The sequence below is a fragment of the Oncorhynchus mykiss genome, chromosome 10 (genome assembly GCF_013265735.2).
Source record: "Oncorhynchus mykiss isolate Arlee chromosome 10, USDA_OmykA_1.1, whole genome shotgun sequence".
Classification (NCBI taxonomy): Eukaryota; Metazoa; Chordata; class Actinopteri; order Salmoniformes; family Salmonidae; genus Oncorhynchus; species Oncorhynchus mykiss.
In genome coordinates this window covers 51038560-51051380 of record NC_048574.1, presented here as the reverse complement: position 1 = coordinate 51051380, position 12821 = coordinate 51038560, and the positions used below count along the sequence as shown (strand labels likewise).

The 12821-nt window shown below is 41.2% G+C and overlaps 1 protein-coding gene across 1 annotated transcript in view; it reads right to left on the bottom strand.

Moving 5' to 3' along the window:
• Positions 1 to 4066, bottom strand: part of f11r.1 (F11 receptor, tandem duplicate 1) — a 46311-nt gene extending 42245 nt beyond the window's left edge. Inside the window, exon 1 of the mRNA XM_021618972.2 lies at positions 3739 to 4066. Coding sequence (XP_021474647.1) covers positions 3739 to 3787 — 49 coding nt within the window. The 5' untranslated portion in view covers positions 3788 to 4066. The remainder of the gene's footprint in view (positions 1 to 3738) is intronic.
• Between the last annotated feature and the right edge of the window lie 8755 nt (positions 4067 to 12821).

Sequence of the window (12821 nt, the reverse complement as noted above, 5' to 3'; positions counted from 1 at the left end):
TTTTCTGGATATTTTTTCTCATTTTGTCTGTCATAGTTGAAGTGTACCTATGCTAAATTACAGGCCTCATCTTTTTAAGTGGGAGAACTTGCACAATTGGTGGCTGACTAAATACTTTTTTGCCCCACTGTATGTGGTTTCCAGTTTGTACAAAGTCCAGTGTAGTACCTTGAGGACCGTAGTGGTTTCAGCTTGGGGGAAATATACCTGGCTGTGACTAACAAAATAATTATCTTGGGAGATAATACGTCGATATTCTAGGTAAGGTAAACAAATGGACTTGAATTCCAAAACATTATCACAATCACACCATGAGTAGTTAATCATGAAACATACACCACTGCCTTTCTTCTTCCCAGATAATTATTTATTCCTGTCTGCACAATGTACTGAACCCAGGCGGCTGTATGGATGGTGAAAGTATATCCAGAGAGAGCCATGATTCTGTGAAACAGTATGTTACAGTCCCTGATGTCTCTCTGGAAGGAGATCCTTGCCCTGAGCTCATCTACTTCATTGTCCAGGGACTGAACATTAGCAAGTAATATACTCTGCCTTGAAGTCCACTACGAATACAAAAAGAAACATTCTGGACTAACATTTTAAAAAAAATTAACTGCAAAATTGCTTAGGAGCTAGAAGCACAGCTTCCATGTCTGTCGGCGTCATCTTGAGGGAATGTCTGCATGATGACAACTATGCCGTTTTCACATTGCTTCTTAATATAAACCCACTAGCATTTTATAATTACACTATTAGTTTGTTTCTTACTTCTGCAAATTAGCTCGTCTTTTCTTAGCAAGTTGGGCCTAAATTGTGTTAGCGGCTAATGCTTGTCACTAGTTAGCCAACTAATAAATGTATAGAGTCTGCGCAAACGTAATTAGCTATACAGCCTGATAATACCAGTGATGGTGTAGACCTAAATCAGAATGTTGTTTGTGCTTCTAAATCAAAGAGCAATACGCAAAAGCATGAATGTTCGCAACATGAATACAATTTCTGCTACATGAAGTAGCAAAGAGAAAACAAAATATAGCCAAAGATAACAAGGTCCCCTAAGAAACATTTATCCACACTTTGGTTCCTACACAGTCACAATAACTCCTCCTTGGCCTTTCTTCATTGTCATGTCAAACACAATTCAAAGTGCCCACTATGATATTTTAACTATAGAATTAGAACATTGATTCCATTTCCATGACTCCAACAGTACACCCAAGTGTTTTGCTCTAAATCGCAACTAAAATCACAATTGCAACATTTGGTTAAAAAAAAAAGGCCTAGATTGTTTGCCCATATCGTGCAGCCCCACATGGCAGTGTGGAAATGACCTCAGAGCAGGAAATGCAGAAATTTATGAAAATAGTTTTTGGTTGTAGATGAATTGAACATAAACTGGGTGGGTCGAGCCCTGACTGCCGCGATATCAGACCACAGGTATGACAAAACATGCATTTTTACTGCTCTAATCACGTTGGTAGACAGTTACTAATAGCAATAAGGGACCTCGTGGGTTTGAGGTATATGGCAAATATACCACAGCTAAGGGCTGTATCCAGGCACTCCGCGTTGTGTAAGAACAGCCTTTAGCCATGATATATTGGCAATAGAATGGAGAAAGTACCATTGAAATCACTTAGAATGTATGTGTTGCCAACCTAGGGCAAAACTTTTTCAAAAACAGTCATACCATCAAAATTTGAAAATTACCGTGATATGATATTTTGTCCATATTACCCGGCCCTAATTCGCTGTAATATTGGTATGGGAATAATAATGCATTTGATTTTTTTGAAGTGGTTTCTTGCATCAAACATTTTCATCCACCTCCTTGTCTGAAGGACAAGTGGATAAACAGGTTAATGCCAAGCCCTGCATGTTTTTTGGTTTTTTATAGACTCATGGAATGTAGGTACATTGAATACCACACAATGGCTGCTACTGTAGGCTGAATGATAGCTATTTACATGTTAAAATGTTATGGGATGCATTTTCTCCATTGTTTGATGGTAGGCCTCCATTATGATCAAATAGCCACAGTAGCCTACTTGATCACTCTCTGAAACTTAAAAAGTGAGTACAGCCTGTGTTCACAGTAAACGTGCACTGGAAGTTGCACAGAACCCACAACATTCAAGTTTGCGCTCAGCAAACCTGAAATTTGCTCAGTGTCAAAACAGAGGGAACATTGGTATGGGCCTCATCAGGTACATGGAGGACAGGATAGCTTAGCTCAGTTCTACACACTACTGCATCTGCAAAGTTGTATTAAAGAGGATATTTTATGTCCAGGGTACAGCTTGTACAGTAGAGCTCCCACTGCGCTGCTCAGTTAAAAAGCAATCTCAACATCTATCAATCTCAATTCATCAGCTTTTATCTGAAGGTATCAGTGGTGACTGTGTGAACCGAGTTTGGTTTGCCCATTTAGATAAATTATTTGTCCAGATAAAAGCATGGGAACTAAGTCTACAGTGTGTAAAATGAAACCAGAGAATTCTCTTGTTTGCTTGTCGTGTGAGTTTCGGAGGTGGGGAGGCAGAGCTAGGGTTTCCAAGGTAAAGCAATAACCACATTACAGGTGGAAAGTATAGGTCCCCTTGCACAGATTTTAGGAATGTTTAAAGGCCTTCTAGACCAATATTTCATTCAACTCTTGAAACTAAGCTAATAGTCCTGAGGGCTGGTTTATTTGAAGCCAGTGTTGCACTGTCATTTTAGACAATCTAAAGAGAAGAGAGTATTACTTTATTGATCCCAATGTGTTAAATTATTTTATCATCTCCAACACCTAATTAAAGAGATGAATGCACCTGCACCATGGTAGCCATACTTAAAATGCACAAAATTATTGTTGTGTCCACAACTCTGAAAAAGTAATCTTCCATTCATTACTCAATGGTTATGACAGCAAAGTAAACAATTCAGTTGCATATTAATAAAAATAAAAAAACTTGCCTGGGAACCAAAAAAAAGTGTCTTCGGATATTTAAAAAAAAAGTTCCCTCACAGGTACTCAACAAGCCATAATGTTGAATACCGGTATACTTTCCTGTGGATAGAGTCTCACATTCCTACCGTCAGAATGACCAACAGCGGTAACAACCGGTAGAACATGTTTATATGTCATTTTATTCAACATGCTGGCTTGATTTGATGTATAGGATCCCCATTAGCGACAGCTAATCTTACTGGGGTACGACAACGGAAGACAGTACAGGCAAAAAGGTAGAGGAAACTTTTCTGATCCAAAATACATTTTTGCCCGAGGTAGAATTCAATGCAATGGGAGTTTTCGATTCCAGGCAATTTCGATTCCAGGCAATTCCAGGCAGGATTTTCAGCGCCCAAAGTTGGCTTCGTGTGAACTACACTTCCTACACAGCTTATTTATTTTTTAGTTTACACAAATGTGTTCTAATCAAGTTAGACAGCGAACGTTAATTAGCCCAGGTAGCAGCCTTCATCTTCCCTTAGTATTCTGTAAACAAGCGCTGTAAACATTGAGAAAAGTCCATGTGGGAACACTAACCCTATAAAAGAAAAGCTATCAATAAGCAATTTGTTATTTATTACTAATATGAAAAGGTCCTTATGCTACCAAAAAAACGTAGTTGTAGTTTAGTAATAGTTTTACATTAGTTATAATCAAGTTTGTCTTTCCAATACAATATACCGATTGAAACGTAATCTAAGACCAGAAGAGGAGTTTTGATCGACAGAAGGAGCACTCACCTGTTGCATGAAGGAAGAGAAACACCGATACCAAGCCGCTGACAAACATATCGGCTCTCGACAAATGAAGCCTTATTTGTTTTCAAAACTGGTGAAGTGTCCAATTTCGACAGTCACTTTCAAATCAAAACTTTTCGATTAATCCAAAATTCTAAGTATGGTTAAGTAATTGTTGAAACTGTGGCCCACTCTGATTGAAATTGAAATATAATTTCGAAGAACAAAGAACCGACGCCCTACCGAATGCACCTGTAGAACAGTATGACGATTCTTCTTTCAACTGCACCTGTAGAAAGGAATGATTCTTCTTCTTTTAACTTTTGCGGCAGACTACACCTATTGGTGTATTGCTGCCACCTATGGTACGGGGTATTGAAACAAAAAAAATATTCCATTGCGGGACATAATACAAAATACAAAAATAATCCACTTCTTCAGTGATAATAAGGCTCAGGGGCCTGTGTGGACTGGAACATTCAACATGATTCCTTATTTAGCCTCTGCTGTAAATTCCCTGACTCCCAAAAAACGTTCAGCAACACTCACAATGATGCCTTTTTTTTCTCAGATATCTTCTTTGTTTGTGCTGTGCAGTTTATAACCAATGCAATAAACAAGTTCACATGTTTTAACATGCAACATGTCAGGATCCATTTGGTGAGCAACATTTACTGATTGATGTCTCTAATCCAATACCATGGTTTCTTCAAAATGACTCCCTTCTTCGACTCTTCTCACCGCCTCCGGATAGGAAACATGCTGGACAGCCCTTATTCTTGACACCTCGGTCTCCTTCACCTCCTTCAACAGGGCACTTCATGAATTCTGGTGCATGCTCGCCACCATAATTGCAGCATGTCTACATACACTTGACACATGTCCCAATAGTTTACATTATCATACTGCAAGGGTTTGGGCACAAAGGCTCTTACAGGATATCTCACATCACCCAAAAGTACGTATGACGGGAGAGACTCTTCTTCAAATAACAAAATAAAGGATGACCATACGGGTCAGTCGGTGTGCACCTGTGACGGATGTGAAACGGCTAGCTAGTCAGCGGTGGTGTGCGCTAAATAACGTTTAAATCGGTGACGTCACTTGCTCTGAGACCTTGAAGTAGTGGTTCCCCTTGCTCTGCAAGGGCTGCGGCTTTTGTGGAGTGATGGGTAACGATGCTTCGTGGGTGACTGTTGTTGATGTGTCCAGAGGGTCCCTGGTTCGCGCCCGGGTATGGGCGAGGGGACCGTCTAAAGTTATACTGTTACACACTGCCTCTACTTCTTCAGTTATATCCTCTGCACTCACTTCTAGCTCCACTCCAGAGATAAATAACCCCCCTGATAAGCGTCCTGCTTTGCAGATCCACATACGACAAATTCCAATCCGATATATTTTTCAGGTGCACAGGCTCTCACAGAATAGCAAATAAAACTTAACCCAAAGATTATGGATATACTGACAAGATTACATGTCTCTCCGCCCTAACAATGGGAGTCGTTGTCCACAAAGCGGCACAGTGGGCTCCCACCTATAGCTCCCACCTATCCTTTCTTTGGATTGGAGGATACATCTCATTATTGTAATCCTTTTTAAAATATTGACATCAACTGCCTGTATTCAATGGATAGAGATACTATACTACTAACCTCATACCATGAATATGCATAACCATCTCAAGACAACTCCGATATAAAGTGTTTTTTCTCAAAGTTGCTGGAATGTCACATATCCTACTTATATCAGTAAACTCCTAACAATTTAAGCATAACGAAACTTCTATTCGATAAAACAAACCTCACGTAGCAAATAAATTATTCATTTTTTGTTGTTGACCAAATTCGCCACCCTCTCATTGACCTCCATACAAACAAAATAGCAAAATAGCGGAAAAACGCCACCTGCTGAATTTTCAGCTAATTTGGGACTCGTTCTTCCTTGCCTGACCTGACTTTATCAGGAAGAAACTGTCAAAGCTCAACGAGACAGACAGGGTATTTTCAATCTCGCCATTGCCACTGGGTCTAAATCTCACCAAACGACAAGCGCCACAAACACTGTGACGTATGTCCATGAGGTGGTTTGATTAATCCCGCCAGGGCGCCCGTTGAGACTTGTTTTGCATTGGCTGAAAGTTGATCGCATTCGATGTTGAACTGGGCCGCCTCCCGGGGCCTGTTGCACAAAACTAGGATAAGGGATTAAGCCAGGATATCTTGGTGATCCTGGCTCAATTGATCCGTAATCCGGTTGCACTAAAGATGGATAGGGGGCAGGAGGATATGTTATGGTATAAATTACCATGGAGATTTATTCTGTGGAGCTAGCCTGCTCCAGACCAGGCTAAATTCCAGGATCTATTTAATCTCATCCCTAATGTCAGTCAGCAGTCACCACAAATGGAAACCAATAGTTATTTCACTGCTCACTATACATTGTTATCACATATAACTAGACCCACTGTTATTTAAACGTTTGTGATCATTAATTTCAATGATTTTGGATAAAAAATGATTTTTAGATGATGTTGCTATCATTAGATAATTTACAGTTTCCCATAGACTATAAGGCTATATATAAAATGCTAGAATATTAGGGCCACAGAGGGGAAAAAAACACAAGTCATAATATTGTAACCAGTTGTTTTAAAGGAGGACAGTTGTTAAAATGACAGATGTGGGGCATTTCGTGAAATTGTACTTCAGTATGGTTTCATAAACAAAGACATGCTGATGTGCCAGAATATTAAGTATCACATTGTCATAAGTATCAAAACTGTAAAAACAATATGTAGCTTTTCTGCAGAAAGAACCAGCCTCATAAATTTATGACTTTATCCTTTTTCTTCAGTGTGGCCCTAGTACTCTGTCATATAAACAAATACACATTCCATATGAATATAAAAACACAATGTGTAACATTATGTTCCTTTATTGAATAAGGACAAAACAAAGCAGGTAAACCATCAGCTCCTTTCAAAACTGAAGTCACAGTGACTCTACAAGATGGAAAGCACAGAATCTAAGCATATTATACAAAATGATACATATACAGACCTTTGAATGTGTATAACACACCCTGCATGTCTGCACACTAAAATAAATGCAGGACAAATCCATACACATCAACTGAACAGACAAATGAAGGGATGCAGTAGCCTCCCTGCAGCCTTGTATTACACACAGTATACCGCACAAACATCATAAGAGGCCAAATTCGTCAAAAAACGAACCCAAAAAAAACCAAATTCCTCTGCCACCGCAGGACATATTTAACCAAAATTGAAAGCACACATACTAACTAAAATAATTCAACACATATTGGTCCCTCAGCAGCCGACCACTGTCGTCATCAGGAAAGATTGCCGGATTGTCCCAGTCCATGGCTGGTGGCACTCTGGGGGCCCTCTCCTTCCTCAGGCAGGCCACATTGTGGAGGACAGCACAAGCCACAGTAATATCACATGCCCTAACAGGGCTGACCCTTAATTTGTGAAGGCAGTGAAAGCGTGCCTTCAGGAGGCCAAAGGTCATTTCAACTCTGGCCCTGGTCCTGGCATGGGCATGGTTGTAGGCCTGCTGTGCTTCCTGGGGGTCTGTGAAAGGTGTCAGGAGAAAAGGCTGGCAGCCATACCCCCTGTCTCCCAGCAACACACCAGAGAATTCACCTGTCAACACAAAATCTCATCATTACTACCTCATAAACACAGTGATATTCTTGACACAGCCATGATGGTTATAAATAGGGGTTGTGTGGCTTACCTTGTGATAGGCACTGATAGATTTCAGAGGCCCGAAAGATTCTGGAGTCATGGACTGAGCCAGGCCATTTTGCCACAACATTGCTGATCACACAGTCAGCATTGCAGACCATCTGAAATCATAAGATGAGGAATATTACACCAATCAATGCACATCACTGGCAATGCAGAGTGTTCGTCAATGGACAATATCAAAAAGTTATGTTCACCTGAACATTAATGCTGTGAAAGGATTTCCTATTCACAAAATCGGCCTCATGGGCACCTGAGGGGGCTTTTATCCTTATGTGTGTGCAGTCCACTGCACCAATGACATTGGGGAAACCTGTCACACAAAGTAATGAGTATCCTACTATGTGTTAACAGTTGTCCTGTAATTTGTAGATCCTCTTACCTGCAATCCTATAGAACTCCTCTTTGATGTCACAGAGTCTTCTGTGGCCAGGGAAGGAGATGAAGACATCTGCTAATGCTTTGATAGCCAGACACACACTCCTTATTGTGCGGCAAATTGTGGCCTTGTTCAGCTGTTCTGCATCCCCCACTGAGTACAGGAAGGCTCCACTAGCAAAAAAGCGCAAGGCCACACAAACCATTTGCTCCACACTCAGTGCATGGCTCCGTGCAGTGCGGTGCTTAATCCTGGGACCCAGTAGTCTGCATAGATACCTGATGCCATCTGCAGAAAACCTGTATCTTTCATATAGATGGTCATCAGGGAAGGCCAGTGGGTCCAACCGGTCCCTGAAGACCCTTTCTCACCTGAAGGCTCTCCTCAGCACAAGTGCTTCTTCATCCACCACATCTCGCACGAATGGGCATGCCATTGTCAGAGCAGAAAGGAACACACAATTTTGGGCCTTCATATAGGCTAGTGGCCACACCTGGTGCTGGGGGGGTGGGCAAAAGAGGGCGATGCCTTATAACGATGACTTGGTTGTACTGATTGCTGGGAAAATAAAAAAAACCTTAGAAAGATGCCACCGTCCTGTGTGCTCACAATAAGAGCTCATATGTCATGGCTCACTTGACTTTACGAGAATATACCTAATTTTTATTTTGAGCTGTGTCATCTTCTTGGAGCTGGGGGAGGAAAGAAAAATAATGATTAATACATTTGTGTTACAGTTAGCATACAGTGTACATTGAAGGCATATCTCACCTCCCTCTCAAGTTTTTTTATTTCAAGGTCCAGTTTCCTAATTGTCCTCTTTTTTATTTCGAACTCCAGTGCAAGATTTTCCATCTTTTTCTTCTTGTACTGAATGTCTATGTCTGCCAGTTCTATTTGGCACCGGAGGTGGTTGCCATACAACTTTCTGATAGCTTGTGAGCTCTGTGAACACAATACAATTAGCGCAGCTGGAATTTGGCAGGATGTGGTGTCCTTTTATTAATACGCACTATGTTGCCAGGCTGGTTTTCCCACTGTATAGCATCTGGGTCCTGTAAAAGAAATTAGATTTTTTGATTTTGATGAGGACTCCTCACCATTGTAGAGTAAATAGTACTTTCACAGTCTTAACATGATACCTCATGCCTTCTGGAATCCAGAGAGATGGTCTCCTCCTCATCATCGTCTCCATCATGTGCTGTTGCTGCTGCACTGGGGCCTTCACCCTATCACATTTAATCGGATTCATATTGAAGCTAGTAGACAAGACATGCCAGGCCTACAGTATGCCTTTGATGGAGTACTCACTGGATCAGCATCGTCTGGTGCTTGTGCTGGTGGCTCTAACAGGAACACAGTGCTGCCAGACACTGCAAGGCAATAGGTAAACCAAAGTCAGACAGTCCAAATTGATTCAATATGAATGTGGTTGTATCCCATGTAGAGATGGAAGGACATACCTTGAATGAAGCGGGTGGCATCTTGGGAGGAACCTATGCTCGTCTCTTTCCCCCCAGGGATCCCCTCTAAGACGGGCCTGCCTTTATTTAGCTCCAAGGCCATGTCCTCTGCTGGGGTAAGGTCAGCCTTTGGTGACCCACCACCCGTGCCTTGTCTGTGGGTATTCTTTTTCACTGCTAAAACAGTACAGACAATGTGTGAGCAGGCACCTTCTGGGTACAATATATGCTTGTGCTTTGTTAAATATTAGTCAGGGACCATACCATTCTGCAGAATGTTCTTGTATTTGATTTTGACCTGCTGCCATGTCCGTTTTGGCCCGTTCATGTTTAATCTACACACACACACACACACACACACACACACACACACACACTTAATGGAGTCACACTGCAAAAAATTACTTGGTATTTTTGTCTTGTTTTCAGTAAAAATATCAAACATTTTATCATAGCTTTATACAGTGTGATGGAGTTACTTTACACAATTTCACTCATATCTGCAGTGCATTTCAATAAAAAAAATTAACCGTTTCATAATTACAGTACAACTGCATTTTTGGAGATGTGAATTAAATATTTGAATTGTAATTGTGATGTTTCAGCGGAGCGGTGAGTGTGTAATTGTGCACTACTTACGCATTCAGGCGGTCTGCAATACTTTGCCACGCTTTTTCTCTTTGCTTTATCACTGTGGCGGTGTTGCCTTTCTTCTTAATTATATCTTTTACCTCCTCGTATGCCTCCATGAGGATTTGTGCTTCCGACGGGGAAAAGTACGCGGCTCTAGTTGCCATGGTAAATCAGTTAATCTGTGATCTGTGGCGGGGTCTATTTGAGTGAGCCGTGAGCGCGCACCTATCCAGGATTGGTTTCACCTGGCTTAATGAATCCGTGTCTGCTCATCCTGGCTTGGTCTTTGTGCAACCAATTAAGCCTGGACGCACATGTTTTGGCTTCATTGAGCTCAGCTGAGTCATTTATCCCGGATGTCTTAATTCTACTTTTGTGCAACAGGCCCCCGGTCGTGAGCCAGGTGCCCTGTTCAAAGCCCATGGCGAAGTCTGCTCAAAACAAAAGTGACGCAATTAAGCAAGTGTAGTAATCACTAGGATTCTGTTTCCCATGCAAAAGGGATTGCTTTTGATAAAAACGCTTTATCTGCCCTTCCCAATGAAAACTAATTAGACAATTCTAACATTTATTTTATGAAAAATAGATGTATGTTTCTGGACGATGCATCATGCTGCCTTGTTGACAATATGACCGAGTGGTGCAGATTACTGTTCGATTTGAGAAGGGCGTGCATCCCTCCCTGCTTTCGCCCAATGATGTTACATCATGCCTGGTGGCCCGCTGCTCAGCATAATCAAATCCGCCCAGCATAAAGCCGTCTATTTGAATAAGCAGTTGAACTTGTTTAGAGTATTTACAGTATATTCTTTATACATACAGTCTTTGAAGTATAGCCTATGTGGTATAAAAAAAATAAACAAAGTGTTGAATTGTGCAATAATTTCATTGTGTTTTTATTCTACCTTATGTTATTTTTAGTATTACATATATTGGTTACTTGCATGCAACAGAAAGGCATTTCACTGTACTTGTGCACGTGACATTAAAAGTTGAAACTTACAATCATTGGTGTCTACTCAATCAGCCCAGTCGGTAATTCACTTGTCTTCATCCTCCTATCAGGCTGCAAAGGGGTCGGTTTCCTCAACTCAATTTAATGAAAAGGTCAAGCAGTCGAGCAGTGAATTTCAAACAAAGATTCAACCAAAAGACCAGGGACATTTTCCAATGCCTCGCAAAGAAGGGCACCTATTGGTAGAAAAAAGCAGACATTGAAAATCCCTTAGAGGATGGTGAGGTTATGAATTGCACCGAGTCACTACAAAGTTACAGGCATCCTTCCTAAATCAGTTGCCGGAGAAGAAGGAAACAGCTCAGGGATTTCACCATGAGGCCAATGGTGACTTTAAAACAGTTAGAGTTTAATGGCTGTGATAGGAGAAAACTGAGTTAAGAGATTGTTTTAATACTCACATGTACAGGGTTTCAGGTGTGATTAAAGGGTACAGTGAAAATCTTAGGCTCTGAGCTACAACATGCACGACTTAAGTGAAATAAAGTAATGAAAATGGTACTTTAAAAAAAGGTAACGTTCATAGGGGGAGTAGCCGGGGGTTGTTGAAGTCACTGTTGTGCCTTCTTCACCATGGTGTCCGTGTAGTTATACCATTTCAGCTTCTCTGAGATGCGTACGCAGAGGAATTTGAATATACTGACCTTCTCCACGGCATCCCCGTTGATAAGGATGGGGGCGTGTCCAGCCTGGTTCCTCCTGAAGTCCACAATCATCTTTGTTTTTCTAACGTTGAGGGAGAGGTTGTTTACCTGGCACCACGCCATCCGAGTTCCTACCTCCTAACTGTATGCTGTCTCGTCCTTGTCGGTAATCAGGCCTACTACTGTTGTGTTGTCAGAGAACTTGATGATGGAGTTTGAAATGTGAGGTCATGCAGTCGTGGTATGAAAGAGAATACGGGAGGGAACTGAGGATGCACCGTTGTGAGGGCCCTGTGCTGAGAATCAGTGTCGAGGAGGTAATGTTTCCTACGTTCACCACCTGGGGGCGGCCCGTCAGGAAGTCTAGAACCCAGTTGCATAGGGAGGAGTTCCTACTGCAAATTTGTTTTGAGTACCTTCCTTGTATTTATATTTCTGCTAAATATATTTTATTTTATTCCATTGAGCTTTAAAAAAATATATATGTTTTTCCTTACTCTTATTCTTTTTATTGTCGCATCATGGTGATACTGATTGTTTGTCGGCACTGGTGGTTTGTTTGCATAGCAGGTTAGGAGAATTAACGTGGCATGTTAGGATAATTAACATAGCAGGTTAGGAGAACTAACGTGGCAGATGAGGATAATTAACGTAACAGGTTAGGAGAATGAGATTAAGGTTAGGAAAAGGCTTAGCTGAAATTCTATAATTGTCAACTGGTATCCCCGACGCGACAACTAGATGGAGCTGTACTGGTAGCCACAACCATACAAATCATCAGTCTGGACAAACCATCAGTATCATAACACCTGCAAGTATTTAATTGTACTGTGTACCATGTGTATTCTGCATATGACAAATAAACTTGACTGACTTGAAAGTAATAAGGGCGGCAGGTAGCCTAACAGATTTTTGGGTCAGTAACCGAAATGTCACTAGTTTGAATCCCAGAGCTGATAAAGTGAAAAATCTGTCCATGTACCCTTGAGAGCAAGGCATTTAACCCTAATTGCTCCATGGTTGGCGTTGATAATGGCAAACTCTGACTGTGAACCCACTCTCAGCATGGAATGGGATATGAAAAAAAAAAATCAAATTCACAAGTGTATAATACATACTTGTACATGTGTGAAATAGGACAAATACAAGCACACCCACATAATTATAAATCTCACTC